Below are 14,550 nucleotides of genomic sequence, written 5' to 3' on the forward strand. Positions count from 1 at the left end.
CAGTCTTCTCAAATCGCTCACCCTGGGGCTAACCCAGCCCCGAGCAACTGAATCAAACATCTGCTTCCCAACACACCCTAGTTTCTGCAAGTGATGGCAGCATTCCTGTCCATCATAGACACCGTACTCTTGCTTGCAAGCTTACCCACTACTCAGCCTTCCCTCTAGCCTATGTTCCTTCCACACAAGGGCCATGGCAGCCTCATGCTGCAACCAGGTCCAGAGAAGAGCTCTGGGTATAAGCTCCAGAACAGATGGGGGTCTGCCAGGATCTCTGTCTTGCAGACTCCCCTTCTTGGCAACTCACAGGCCAGCTTCCTTAAATCTCATTCATTACAATGCAGAGAAACAAGCCATCTTTGAGGCAGGGGAGGAGGGGATACTACAAAGGAGAGGATGGGCTGTAGGGTGAAGGGCTTTGACTAACCACTCCCCCGCTCCCCCCGGCCCCCCCCAACAAGCTCAGAATGCAGTGCAAGCAGTGCCAGGGATTGGTGTTTCTCTTCACAGAGAGGGAGCTGGCTCTATAAGGTCAGTAGAATAAGTCAGCTGTCACCTTTGCAAAAGGCCCTGTCCCATCTGCAGAGCTCATTGAGACTTTGCTCCGAGACACCCTTCAGCTGCAGCCAGGTGAGTTGGTAGAAGCCTGTGGGCTTCTTGTCTACCCCCCACCCCTGTCCCCAACCACACTCTTCCCTCTGCACTGACTTCTGGGATGTGCAGGGAGCGAGAAGGGCAGGATGCAGGATGGAGATGTATCAGAGCCGAACGATGGTCTATGCGGATGTGCAGGTTCCCCAAGCCCTGCAATGCTACAGCTCAGCTGAGTGCCCTCTTGCTCATATTCTTCCCATTGTGGGGTTGTGTTAGTTCCTTTACTACCTTGGGGGAGTTCTAAAGTGTCACTGGAGTTCTGAAGACATGCATGTTACCTCAAGGCAGGCAAAGCTCTGTAGGAAGTGATAACAGAAAGCTGGAACCACTGTTGTAAGCCGGTGTTTTGTGTTTTTAATTGTCACTATAAACTAGGGACTTTGCATACACTGGGTAAAGTGTTATGCCACTGAGCTGTATCCCCTAGGCCCCTTGGTCATTTGAAGCAGGATCTTTCTACGTAGCTTGGTCTGGCCTTGAATCTGTGTTGCTTCTGCCTCAACAAGTGCCTTCAAATACTGAGAGTACAAGCCTGTGCCACCACCCCCCTCAGCTAGAACCTACACGTTTAAAACCTTTGCTTTGACTTACCACTGAAACACAGAGAAAGAAAAACAAGTTTTTATAGGCAGCATTTACAAGTTAGAACACAGCTGGAATCTAAGTTGGGCATGTCCCCTAACTGACGCTCCTTCTCAAGAGTGAACAGCTTTGGCAGAGCAGTGCCCTTTCCAGCGTGATCCTGAGGTAGTACAGTGACAACTGAACGCTTCTCATCATGAGTTAGAGCCTAATCACAGGATGATTTCAAAGGCCTCAATAAGAAATGTTACTTGGCGAAGCCCTGCTAAACTGACAGGATATGTGTGGTCTCTTTAAAAAAAAAAAAAAACAAACCTCACAAACTGAAATGTCTCAGACATCCGCTTTCCTTGCAGAGAAAAAACGACCTCTCACACTAAGTTCCAAAACAGAGAAATTTTGTGTTACTAGCAAGTGGCAGCATGAGCCCAGGAAGGAGCTGGAGAGAGAGGCAAGCTTGAGTGACAGCCCAAAGCCTGTCCCCTGTACCAGGACCCAGTGTGCAATACCTTGCTCTTCTAGGATTCCGTTAGGCATCTTCTTGTCGTTGCTGTTGACCACAGCCTTCCTCTGCTTCCTGAACCTTAGAGGCACAAGATGTGTTAGGTCTCAGCACAGTGGGAACCCCCAAGCCCTGAGTGTGGTGATACCCACCAGGTGAGCCGGGAAAAGTTCTTTCTGCTGCTCATGGCTGAGCTGTGTGCAGCTCAGGCCTGGCCAGACACTGTCTGAGCTGTTTGGGCCCACACCCCCAGCCTCCAGCACACTCATTTCCTCATAGGAGCTGGTTAGAGCACGTCAGTGCCTGGGGACACTCCTACCTGAAGAAGTAGGCTGCAAGGAGGAACAGGAGGAGGAGCAGAGGCAGCAGCAGCCAGGTGAGCAGCGGCTGGGATGCGCCAGGGTCCGGAGGGCCTGTGGGTGGGCGGGTGGTAGAGGGCAGAGACCCCATCAGGACCCTGTGTAGGGGTAAGGACTTCCACAGCACACCCCATGCTATAGTTTGCAAATTAACTCCCATCAGTCCTTTCCTGGGGACAAAGAAGTGTAATGGTGGGGCTTGTTCAAGGACCCTGTTGAAGGGCGATTTCCTCATACCCCAATGTACTCTGCTAGTCAGTTATTTCTCTAAGCACTTCTGGCCCAGCCTCTCTCTTCAATGAGGAGGTGGCTCCTCTTCAGGGTACAGTTGTTGTGTCTCAGCCCAGATGAAGCAGGAGCATCAGGTATAAGGGAACAGCCTGGCCCCAAGGTTTGGTACAGTTTGGTACAGTTATTGAGATACAGACACATTGTGGCCTGGCTTTTCAGAGTGGTGAACTCCTTGTGACAGAGACTGCTGGCTTCCTGAAACCAACTTGCTCGTCCATTCTTCACACCTCCCAGGCTCACCTTCCTCAGAGAGACACGTATTCCTGCCCTTGCACCTTGGCTTTGGTGACCTTGTGGTCATCAGCAGATGGATTCTCTTAACCTATTAGGGTGCTCTCTTATCTCCACAAAGTTCTTATCTCCATCAAAACCCTGCTACTCCCATTAACCATCGTGGCTCCTGTCGTGAACTGGTCCAGAGGAGCTATGTTCTGCAGTCGGTGAGCACATGCTATCAGGAGTGAGCAGGTCCCCCATGGGAGGCCCTGGAGGTCAGTAGCTAGACTTCTATCCTTCTGAGTCTCAGAAGTGCCAAGCATTTTTCCTTAGCTGAGTGTGTGTGGCGGGATTCATGTCCTTCCTCCCATGTGCCACCCTAGTCCATCGAAACTCAGGGCTCCAGGAAGGAGCTTGAAATGTCATGGTTTGCCCATCCCTGTGTATGTAATCTAGAGGCTATGACCCACAGTCTGTCATCTGTGGCCCTGGCACAGAGGAGCTGATTCCCATCATGTACAAGGTCAGGTATATATATATTAGACAGCTAGGATTATCTATCCCTCCATCAAGGGGATACTCTAAACCTGCCCACTGCCCAGCTGGAGCCATTTAGGAGCAGCCTGGCCCAAGACTTCCATGTCTGGGGCTCCAGGGAATGGTATACCCTAGACTAGGACCTGAATAAAATTTATCCTGGGCTGCTGAGAGCTGCCTGGCCCTGAAGGGCAGAGTTAAGCCAATCCCAGAGAGTCCCACTGCTCAGGGTACCCTGATTCAACTCCATCCATTTTTAGTCAAAGGCCACTAGAACGAGTGGGCAGTCTCCTCCTTCTTTTCAGGAAATGCTCACTGTCTTTTCTCGGTGTGTCACCATGGTGAAACTACCCACTTCTGCATTGCCCAGAGGTCAGCCTCTGGCTCAGCCTCTGCTCTGCAGAAGCAATCACTAAACTGGCTTGGCTACAAGGTCCACTCTGTCATAGATAGAGGGGCTTCGACCCTGCCAATCCTCCCCTGGGCTCTGTCAAAGACTTGAGAGACCAGCCTCTGTGTCCATGTTCTCAGAGTATAGGCTGCAGTGACAGTCATGAGGATCCCACAAGGCATGGGCTGGATGACACGAGTCCTATACAGATTGTCATACAGGCAGAAGGATGGCTCAGAGGAACTCATTATCCCTCAATTTGGTTTCTGTCACTTCTAATGTGCTTTGTCCAGGAAGGCAGAGATCAGAGCCAGAACCTCTCAGGCTTCCCAAGGGTAGCAGAACACCCAGAGCCAGGCTGGGTTGGGTGGGATACAGGGAGCATGCCCTGGCTACAGTGTCAGAGCCTATGGGGAGATGGGTCCAGACTACTTCCTGCCTCAAATACCGAAAAGGAAGAAGCCCATACTTTATGTTAACATTTTTGAAATTGTGGATGCTGGTCAGTAATTAGATTTAACATGAACTTTGATAAACATCGTGGGTCAGGAAATAAATTCTGGTGCATACTGGGTAGTTCCCCTTGGTCCCAGTGGTGTTCCCATGAACACCATGAGGCATGAGGTCTCCCAGAGGGTATCCTATGGTCACATTCTGTTTCCAGTTCGCACTGACTTGGGGGCTGAGAGGTGGGCAAAAGACCAGAGTGGGGAGTTGCAGATGGCTCACTCTAGATGGTTCAGCCTTTTCCCTAAAGGGAAATCAGACAAACTGATTATAAAGAGTCTTCTGCTGGGTTTCCTGATTGTATGTGATAAGCGAGCACATGTGTGTTCACACAGACTTTAGGCATAGGCATACATATATGTGTGTATATTCACATTTGTTTACACAGAATCTGGTCCTGACACTAGAAAGTCAATAGTTTATTCGTGCAGTGGGGCCTGACACTGTTTTACTCTGGACACAGATTCCCCCAGTGACTCATCTGCTGTGTCAGAAGGACCCAGGCAGAAGAGAATGGGCCAGCCTGGGGAAGCTCTCTCCAGACTATGGAACTCTGCACCAATCTGTAACAGATAGTATCCCTCCAATGAGGGACATTCTACATGTCTAGAGGGTCCCCAGTGAGGAAGCAGAGTTAAAGGAGGAAGAGGAAGAGGAAAAGGAAAAGGACACACAGGAAGCACAGTGAGCAATTGTGCTCTGGGAAGAGACAACAGTCCCTGGAGGACTGCTCTGGAGAACTTTCTGAGATCTAGTCCACAAAGCTTCTTGGGCCAGAGGCCCACGATAAACAATCCAGTCAGAGTGAACATACATAGGTGGACTGTTTTGTTTCTCTAGCATGAAGTTGTGAGTGTATCTTCCACTACCTTTTCTTCTATGATGCTAAACTCGTGAACACATAGGTTTGGTAAATAAATTAGACTCACTAATCTCTCCTGGCATCCAAGATTGCATGATCGAAGGAAGGACTGTTATTTTACAAATTGTTAGGGAAGAAAAACAGACAAACTGATTATAATCATCCAGCCGGGCAGTGGTGGCGTACGCCTTTAATCCCAGCACTTGGGAGGCAGAGGCAGGCGGATTTCTGAGTTCGAGGCCAGCATGGTCTACAGAGTGAGTTCAAGGATAGCCAGGGCTACACAGGGAAACCCTGTCTCGAAAAACCAAAAAAAAAAAAAAAAAGAATCATCCACTTGATGACATAGCTCAACACAAATGCTATGTATGAAGCAACCAGATGAAACATAGACTTCTCTCATTGCTCCTGGAGAGTTGCCATGCTAGGTGAACCTCTTCATTCTGTGCTCTGGCTGCTTGCCGTCCTACACTTTGGACTGGCTCAGATTGCATGAGTATTTGAGGCTCTTTCTCACTTTGCTGTTCCCTGTACTCCTATTTCTACACTTAAAACAAGCAATATTCCTATTTATGTGTCTGCAGGTGGGTATATGTCTTTGTGTATTTGTACCACGTGTGTGCAGGTGCTCATGTAGGCCAGAAGAGGGGATCTGATCCCCCAGAGCTGAAGTTTCAGTCAGTTCTCAAGGTTCATGTGGGTGCTGGGAACGGAACTTGGGTCCTCTGGAAGAGCAACAAGTGCTCTGAGCCCTCTCTCCAGCCCCTAACTTGAGCACTTTGTCTCACCAGGGTTTCTGTATGGCATCTCCTAAAAGAGGACCTTCGTGTCTCCTACACTCATTGTCAAACAACAGTAGAAATACCCAGATGGCCTCCCAAAGCATCTGACTTTTACGCTCACCTGGGGTTTACAAGGAAGACACTTTCTCCTGCCCGCTAATGATCTTTCCGCTTTTAGTCAGGCAAAAGCACAGTAACGTTTTAACTTGATTTTTTTCTAATATCTAGAGAGTTCTGCTTGATGATTAAGATGGAATTAATTAGATACTTTGATTTTTGCCTGGTTGTGTCTGACATCTCCTAATAGCTTCAGCTGTCAACTTGACACACCCCAGAATTGTCTGAGGATTGCCTTGCTCAGATGGACCTATGCTCATGTCGGTGGGGTATTTCATTATTGGCCGATGTAGGAGGCCCCAGACTACTGGAAGTGGCACCGCCTGTAAGTACGAGGTCTTGGGCTGTATGAGAAAACTAGTTGAGCATGAGCCAGTGAGCGAGCCACGAAGCAGTATTCCTCCACGATTTCTGCTTTAGTTCCTGTTTGAGCTTCTGCCACGACTTCCCTTCATGGTGGACCATGAGAGAGATAATGTAAGCCAAGTTAACCCTTGCCTCGCTGGAGCTTGGGTCATGGTGTCTGTCATAGCAGTAGCAAAGCAAACCAGAACGTCATCCATTTTCCTAATGTGCTCTTTCACACGTTAAAATTAAGGGTTCTTTCTGTATGTGTTATGGATAATAGCACTTCCTCACAACTTTTATATCTATATATCTATATCTATATCTATATATAGATAATGAATTCTTTGTCTAAGAAAATGTGTCACGATGAATATTGAATTAATTTTGGCCAGAGATGAAAGGAAACAATTTCCTGTTGTTCTGGTGCATTCTGGCAATGTGCTAACTCTCAAGAGATACTTAGTGATTTTCCAGGGGCTAGTTCTTTTATAGAGCACTTGGGGTGCTCCCCCTCCCCCAAGTTGCAGGACAAAGGAACAGCCATGTAACTTGAGGCCTCCGTAGCTCCTGATAGTGGGACCAGAGCTGTTGCTAGTGTGCGGAGGCCCAGAGACCTAACCAGAGCAAGTTTCACATTTACTTCTGTTGTGGGTGCTGAGGTCATGTGATAGTCTTCTCTTCCTGAAAGCAACACTTCCTGCCCATGGCTATGTTATGAACCAATACATTTTGCTCTCAAATGAACTTGGAAAGCTCTAGACGTGGATGGCGATGCCACCCTGAGGGAGACTCAGATACCACCTGTGGGGCTGTCACAGGACTCTGACAGATCAAACCTCTACTGTGGGGAGATGGATGCTCTGTCCCTGGGGCTTCAAGATGTTTCCTAGGCTGTGCAGACAGCGTTCCTGGTATCTCTAAATAGCCAGCTGATTAGTATTTGGTGAGGGAAGCTAGGGATTTGGGTTGAGAAAGTTCAGTGAATGTTTTTGAAGGTCACTGTCCTTGGGGCAAGTTTTCAATGTTCTGTGCTGCAGGGCATGATGACTTACATATGGAAAACCACGTGCAGAGAGGCATGTATGCAGTGTCTGTTTTTTGTTTGTTTGTTTGTTTTTTGTGGTCATGGGTGTCAGGGCAAGGAGGAAGGACAATATAGCCAAAGTGTTCTCTCAGGTGTTTGATTTCATGGGAGAATTGAGCTTTTTCCCTCCCCTTAGGGACACCACTCTGCCTAGAAGAAATTAGTCTATGGTCTGGAAACCCTGTAAAGTCCTTGAGAGGGATAAAACTTGAACCTCTGACCCACTGGGAGGGCACCAACTTCCACTGACTTTTTCTAAGAAGTTTTTTCGGTAAAGATATTGATAATTTAAGTCCTCCTTAAGCTTTGCAAGGGCCAATACCAAATATGTTGCTCAATTTCATGTGTAAACTTGATTGGGCCATAGCTGCAAAAACATTCCGAGACTACCATTGGAGGGGATTTTTAGGTGAGGCTAACACTAGAATCTATACGATGAGTAAAGCAGACGGTCTGCCCCAGTGTGGGTAGGCCTTGCCCTGTCAGGAATGGAGCAAGCATGTAGGAAGGGATGGATGGATGGGCATGAGGCAGGCGCAAAGATAGGGGCTAGCCTTTGCCATTGCGGGTTGATTCTGACTTTGCCACTAGATGTGCTGCAGGGAATCCCTGCCAACTCCTTAGGGAGGGTCCCTGACCTTATCCATTTGCTCTGAGCCTGGCTCTCTCTGTATGCAGCACAACCCACAAAAGTCACACGAGGGAGTTGAGGGACTGAAGCATCAGAACTCCTGGATGTTGGAGACTGGCTGGATGACTAGAGCTTGCTCCCGGTTGACCACGGAAGAAGCCGATGCTGAGGAACGCGGCTGTGCTCTGAAGACTGTCCGGCCTGCTTGTCTCAGTAATGCTCACTGCGTCTGTACCTCTTGAGTCAGGGCAGGGAGGCACAGAGAGGCATAGAGGCTGCATAGAGTGAGTGCATCCAGGTTACCCAGCTAACAAGTGACTGAGACAAGATTTGAACCCACACAGTGAGAGTCAAGGAAACCTACTCTTTTTTTTTTTCCCTTTCTATGTCCTCTTCCTCACTTTGGCTTTGCATATTTATTCATTTAATTGAGAGGAAATTTACATGTAAAATGAACTTGATTTTAATGTACAGTGAGTACTTTCCCAGAGTTAGGCAGTCTGGCTACGGTAGTGCCTTTAGAGTATTTCTTTGTCTCCAGTAAGACCCTCCTATCTTCATCCTCAGCCCCAGCAGCTGCTCACTACTGTCCCTGTCCACGCTTTTCAGGTACTGGATATTTCCCGTCAACGCAATCCTATGTCAGTCTACATCGTGGCATTTCTGTGTCTACCTTCTATCAGTGGGAATGTCTATGAGGTTCCTCCTTAATGTCACATGGGCGCCAGCGTGCTTTTTCTTCATCTTTAATATTTAAACTACAAGGTGAGGGAACAGACTAAGAATAATCCCCTTCCCTGCCCTGGGGTGTATCTGTCCTAACTTTCTCTTGAGGCTAGGACAATGCTGTCCATTTCAGCTCTATCTCCTAGAAGCCATGACACATCCAAGAATGCTCTACATTTACCTCGAAAAATAACAACTGTTCATTTAAAAGAGAAAAACCTCACCATATGCCAATATTACAGAATATTAACAAGTGACAAAATAATAACATTATTAGCCCTGTTGTATGGCTATTTGCTCCAGATTCAAACATATTCTCATGAAAGGAAGGCAGGGAAGTTCACAAAGCTATGAGACTAATAAGGCCCTGAAGTTTTACAAGCCAGAGACAAATTGCCTGGCGTGTGGTTGGGGTGGAGGGACTCTTAAGTGGGGCTGCCTACAAGCTGCTCAGGAGACTGTGATGATACAGCTTTTGTGACTTGTCACCCAGGCTGGAGTGGGCTTTTCCAGTGAAGAAGCAGCTGCCTCTGAGTCACCCATACTTCTGTAAGTAACCCCCCAAAACTTACTGGTTCACCAAGCTAGACACGGATACAGTCATTTCTTGGGTCTATAGTGGGTGTCCTCTGTTGAGTAATTAGATGTTTGCTCATATCTCCTCAGGAAAAGTTACACAAGAAACCTTCAAGCCAATATTCACATTTGCTCAACCTCCTGGTCAGTGTTTGGTCACAGTTGCTCCTAGCAGGACTCTACACAGTCAGAGTTTTCAGAATGTATTGTTGAGTTAATCAATTGTGTGTGTGTCCCCACATATGCCACAGTGTACTTGTAGAAGTCAGTTCTCTCCTTTCCACTGTGTGGGTCACAGGGATCAAACTCCAGTTATTAGGCCTGACAGACAGCACTTTGTCCCACTTAGCCATTTGGATGGCCTTCTATGCTTTCTCACTTCTTTTTTCACCAAGGCTGACCCCTACCCCGGCCCCAGCAGATGGACAGCCTTCTTGAACACACATAGATGGCTCTGGCTCTGGGTACATACCCAGTATCCTCATTGGTACATAGGAAGGGCCACTGAACATCTTTCCCAGCAGTCCTAGGTGCTCAGGGAGGTGGCAGTTTGTAAGGCAGCAGGGTCAGCTGGGCCTTACCTGCAGTTGTGCTGGTCCAGTTGCTCTCTGTTGGAGTGGTGTCGTTGCCCTGGCCAGCTCTGGCAAGCGACAAGCTAAAACTTGCCAGCAGGAGTGGACAGAAGGGCTCCATGGCACACCTGCCAAGAAAAAAGGACCTGCTCAGAATCTTCCTGAATAGAAGGCTCTGGACATGACTGTCACTCAGTAGGGAGGAAGAAGAAATAGGAGAGAAGCTCATTGTAGGTTTTCAGGAAACCAAGAACTTTGCCTGCTGACTTCACTGTCTCTTCTGTCATCTTCATACTGTGGTGGTACAGTTGCTGTCATCTGCAAGTCCAGCCTGAGGATCCAAGGCTTACAGCTCCTTCATTGCTGAGGTGAACCAGCATGGAGTGAGATCAGACCCCAGCTTTATCCATATTGGCAGCCAAGAGGCATCTGTATGAGTCACCTGGTACCCCAGATACCACATGCCCTAATACCAACTGTTCATCTCTTACACAGCCATTCTCTGGCCAAATTGTATCTATGGTGACTGTGGTATCTTGGGTAAGTAGATGCCAATGCCTTCCTGTGTGCTTTTTGGGCCCCTCTCACTAGGCCAGCCAAATCTACTTCCACACCTGGCTCAGGAACTCCTGCCCAAGCAGCCTTGAGGTCAGTGTCGGGTCCTTCTTTACCTTCTCCCATCCTGTGGCAATAAACTCTTCCAACCTACTTCAGTAGCATTCTCGCACCCTTGCCTCTGACTGTATTAACTTCCTACTCTACAGAATCATCTATAGCCTCAGGTGAGAGCTACGTGTTTACCAAGTTGAATGGATGCAGGGGACAGACCGACTGGCAAGGGGTTCAGCACGGAGAAAGCTCTTCCATACTAAGACCCCACAGGTAATATGTTCTCAGGTTTTCTCTTGGCTCTCCATTTTGCCCAGTCACCTTCAACCATCTTTAGAGGTGACAGCAATGGTGATTACCTTGTGGTGTAGAAAACCTTGCTTGAGGACTCCTGACCAATGGAGGCAGGCAATGGCACCTGCCCAGTGTGTATACATGGTCACGGAACCTCATCTACAGCCAGCCCAGGTGCTCTGTCCCATCCCTATTGAGAAAAACTTTGCTACAAAGCCTCCAAGAAGGATGTGAATGGACCAGACCTCAGAACTGAGACCAGTAGATAGCCGCTCAGCACTCACGCTGTTACAACAGGGAGCACTAATGTTTGTAACCGCTGAAGACATGGCAGGAGCTAGGCAATTCCCGTGTTTCTTCAGAGGCAGCGCTGCCACAATGAGCGGGGATCTCAAGTACATCATAACAACGACCTCACAGAAGTTAGTCAGTGGCCACCAGCATGTATGGTCTCTCCTCTTCTAGTGCCCAAAGGTGCATTGTAGGTTAATAAAGTGTACCAGACACAAATAGCTCTGTGCTTGAGTGTGCACCTGCTCTAGCCTGCCATTTGCATGGGTGTCACGTACACAGGAACTCCTCAAGGGCTGAGACCACTGGCTCCTGGAGGGTGAGAGACAAGACTAAGTCAGACTGCAGGATTGCAAAGCCCACGGTGGATGGAGGTCAGGAATGCTGGGGACACACACCCTCAGCCAGATCCATACTGTCCAGGCTCTCATTTGACAGGCAGCTCCACATACTGCCTTTTCTCTTTCCAGTCTGTTACTGAACACTGCCATGGTACTTTACATACACGAGAGGAAACTCCAGGGTAATTATTTGGGAATTATTAATTGGCTTAATCCAACTCCAGAGATGCAGAATTCCTGGGTGAAACACCGTGCTTTATCCCAAGCATTAATGACCTTCCCCACCAAGCAGTCAATGATCTGAGAGGAGGCTAGGCCAGCACCCTTGGGGAGGACGAAGCTCAACTGCTCCCCCCCCCCCCCTTATGTTATGTGTGGATGGCTGGCTGCAAGTTCTCAGAGCCGAACTTCCTGATGGGACCAGTAGAGGGAGACAAACTGTGCAGACATCAAAACCTGTCCAACCATCTGGTGTCTCTTTATTATTCCACTTGAATTCTAAGGCTAGTAACAACCTGTCGGAGGCTCCCTGGCCATCCCCTCAAAAACTTGTGCAGGCTACTTAGTAAGCACAGGCACGGAATCTGTGCAGAAATAATGTGTGAAAGAGGAATTAAATTTACGCCGAACTCCAAGGATTGTAGCTGAGTAGTATTTGCTGTGTGCCTGCCAAGTGCTAAGCACAGGCGGCCTGGGGAGCTTGTGCAGTCTGCAGAGCTGGGATGAACAACGCATTCTCTTCCCAGAAAAGCTCACTTTATTTTTACTCTACTCAAAATCCACCCATCTCGCAATATGACTATGAAACTATCATTCTTATTCTATTGAATACTATTCCAGTGTTTCCCAAGACAAGATTCAACAAGCCTGCTAGGATCTGGACATGCAAAGCGGAGTCAAGTCTCATCCTTGAGCAGGGAAGCCCCCGGAGCTGGAAGGGCAGTTCAAGGGTAGAGTCCTAGCAGCCCCATGAGCAGCTGTGGAGGTGATGCCTCTAAGGAACGAAGGCAGTGACCACACAACCCGGTTGTCGGTCATTGTTCCCCAGAAATGAAGCGCACAACCAGAACCTTCAGCAGGCGGAATGACACTGCAGCCTGAAGGAAGCTGTGCATGACTGACGGTCAGGGCAACCTTTGTGTTAGCCCACAGGAGCTCTGCATCCTAGGGAGACCTGAAGAGCAAGAGTGGAAAGTCAGGGGCTGAATTGAGAAGGCAATGCAACGATGCATTAGCCCGTGACTTGTTCACTCAGGTTCACTTTCTACTAACAACCCTGATTCCTAAAATCACATGGAGGCTCGATATCAGATGTCAGAAATCTACATACCTGGAGAGTGAGAAGACAAAGTGTGAAGACCACCATTTCCCTCTCAGCTTCCTGGGGAGACCATCTCCACACCAAGGGAACATGAACACAGTTATGGAAGGTTCCAGGATATCTTTCCCAGGACCACTATCCCATTTCCAGGGTCCTTCACTTTGACACACACATTATCCATGGGTCTTAGAGAGGCAGGGTAGTGAAGGTTCTTGGGACAGGCAAAACTTGATCTATGACAAATCCTCACAGCAGAAGTATCTTAGGAGGACTAGAGACACTTGAGTGACAACCGACAGGTGTTTCACTCTCACCTGAAGCTCAGATGACATACAGCCATGAGCGCTAGACTGCTAAGGCTGGGTGCCCTGCACCCATGAGCTGCAGTTCAATGTAGGAAGTCCAGATGTAGGAAGGAAGGCACCAGCACTATGGCATAATGGCTGGTAACATCAGCCACTCTTTATGGAGCACAACAGAGTCTCCTTTCTGCCTTTACTACACCTTATAGGATCCCAAACTGAAGCTCTGAGGGCTTGGTTGTCTGTGTGTAATACACATGAATACAGTGACCTGGGAAGCCATAAGAAGGTGTCAGACCCCTTGGAACTGGAGTTACAAACTATTGTGATCCCTTTCCCTCAACCCCATGTGGGTGCTGGGAAGCAAACTTGGGTCCACTGCAGGAGTGTATACTCTTAAACACGGAGACATCTCTCCAGCCCCCAAGTATCTGTTTTCCTATATAACCTTTTTCTATAAAGTCAAGACAAGGTGATCCATCTGGCAAGGTAATTGTTTTTAATGCTCCAGGAAAAAAGAAAAAAAAAAACCCAGATAAAACAATGTCTTTCTACAGCAAAAGAAACAAAACTCAGACCTTCCCTAACTTTTAGGTGTGAATATACTTAAAGGGTTGAAAGATTTAAAACACACACACACACACACACACACACGCACACACCACTCATTAAAATCTGCAAACACAGTGTGTTTCAGGTGTATCCGTATGACCTTGCTTCTTTGAAGATGGCTTTGCTTATTAAAAAAGAAAAGATGCTCACGGGGAGTCCTCAGCTCAGTGGGTGAAGGGTGGAACTTAATTGCTTTTGAGCAAAGGTAATTGAATGTCTAAATGCAAACATGGAAACATCTTTAAAAAGAGGTGGCAAAGGAGTCCACACATTAAGAAAAAAGCAAAAGCAGAAAAAGCAGGCAGGGAAGAGGGGAGAGGAGAGACATGGTGGTGGGTGTCCCAGCCTGACTGTAAGTCACCTGGTAGATATCCTCATGGTCTGGGCATGGAATGGGCTATCTAGATTGATAAGAACTGACCTGCAGGAGGCAGTGCCATCCTGGGCATGTGAAGAGGCGCACAGAGGGGTGGCAATCAGGTACTGGCCACTTGGAAGGAGGGAATAAGAGAGGGAAAAAGATGGAGAGAAGGAGGGGAGGAGGAAATGGAGGACAGAGAATGAGGGAGAGAAAGAGAGAGAGAGAGAGAGAGAGAGAGAGAGAGAGAGAGGGGGAAGGAGGGAGAAATAGAGACAGATGCAGAAGAATAACATCCAACCCAGCTTACTAGGAAGGACCTGTGAGCCAGGAGCCTGTCAGCAGGTCTGCTAGGGAACAATTTCAATTCCCTACGTGGTGCATACTAATTTGCATAATTCCAATTATTCACCGAGCCCTCTTGAAGACGAGTAAGAAGTGAAGAGGCTCTTCTGTAGGAACTCATTCTCTTTCATCCAGGCGACAAGACCAGAGCATGAAAATCACAGGCTCCCACTCTGCAGTACATTCTCATACTTGGACTCATTTCATCAACAAGCAGTAAAGTGTCTGGTCCAGTCTGGTTAGGCACTGGTTTAGAGAACAGGAGGCTAGCAGCATTTCTCTCAATGGGGACCATTGAGGTACATGCAGCCAGACTCTTGGGGATAAGATTTACTCTCCC

The 14,550-nt window shown here is 48.1% G+C and overlaps 1 protein-coding gene and 2 long non-coding RNA genes across 12 annotated transcripts in view; 2 read left to right on the forward strand and 1 right to left on the reverse strand.

Annotated features, from left to right (window-relative positions):
* Ptpre (protein tyrosine phosphatase receptor type E) overlaps nucleotides 1-14,550 on the reverse strand; it is a 150,791-nt gene that overhangs the window by 32,300 nt on the left and 103,941 nt on the right. For 2 of the 6 annotated variants that reach the window (XM_028772531.1, XM_028772533.1), the window contains 3 exons: nucleotides 9,747-9,865; nucleotides 2,058-2,151; nucleotides 1,746-1,819 (listed from right to left, as the gene is read on the reverse strand). In XM_028772531.1, the coding sequence (XP_028628364.1) occupies nucleotides 1,746-1,819; nucleotides 2,058-2,151; nucleotides 9,747-9,865 (287 nt within the window). Of the gene's footprint in view, nucleotides 1-1,745; nucleotides 1,820-1,890; nucleotides 1,980-2,057; nucleotides 2,152-9,746; nucleotides 9,995-14,550 lie in introns of those variants that run through there. The other 4 variants (XM_028772535.1, XM_028772534.1, XM_028772530.1 and 1 more) reach the window with 3 other exon arrangements.
* LOC114625245 lies at nucleotides 522-3,488 on the forward strand. Of its 2 annotated transcripts, none has more exons than XR_003712037.1 (3): nucleotides 522-630; nucleotides 2,018-2,114; nucleotides 2,548-3,488. It is a non-coding gene; the product is annotated as an uncharacterized LOC114625245 (long non-coding RNA). The 2 variants fall into 2 exon arrangements; XR_003712038.1 differs by lacking the exon at nucleotides 522-630 and adding an exon at nucleotides 1,626-1,893.
* Nucleotides 6,433-13,603, forward strand: LOC114625244. 4 transcript variants are annotated; one of them, XR_003712036.1, is made up of 4 exons: nucleotides 6,433-8,076; nucleotides 8,473-8,628; nucleotides 9,083-9,138; nucleotides 10,046-11,150. It is a non-coding gene; the product is annotated as an uncharacterized LOC114625244 (long non-coding RNA). The 4 variants fall into 4 exon arrangements; XR_003712034.1 differs by adding an exon at nucleotides 12,113-13,603 and having other exon boundaries at nucleotides 6,441-8,628; nucleotides 10,046-10,619; XR_003712035.1 differs by having other exon boundaries at nucleotides 6,441-8,628; nucleotides 10,046-10,619; nucleotides 10,938-11,150.

This window comes from Grammomys surdaster, unplaced genomic scaffold (genome assembly GCF_004785775.1).
Source record: "Grammomys surdaster isolate TR1022 unplaced genomic scaffold, NIH_TR_1.0 214, whole genome shotgun sequence".
NCBI lineage: Eukaryota > Metazoa > Chordata > Mammalia > Rodentia > Muridae > Grammomys > Grammomys surdaster.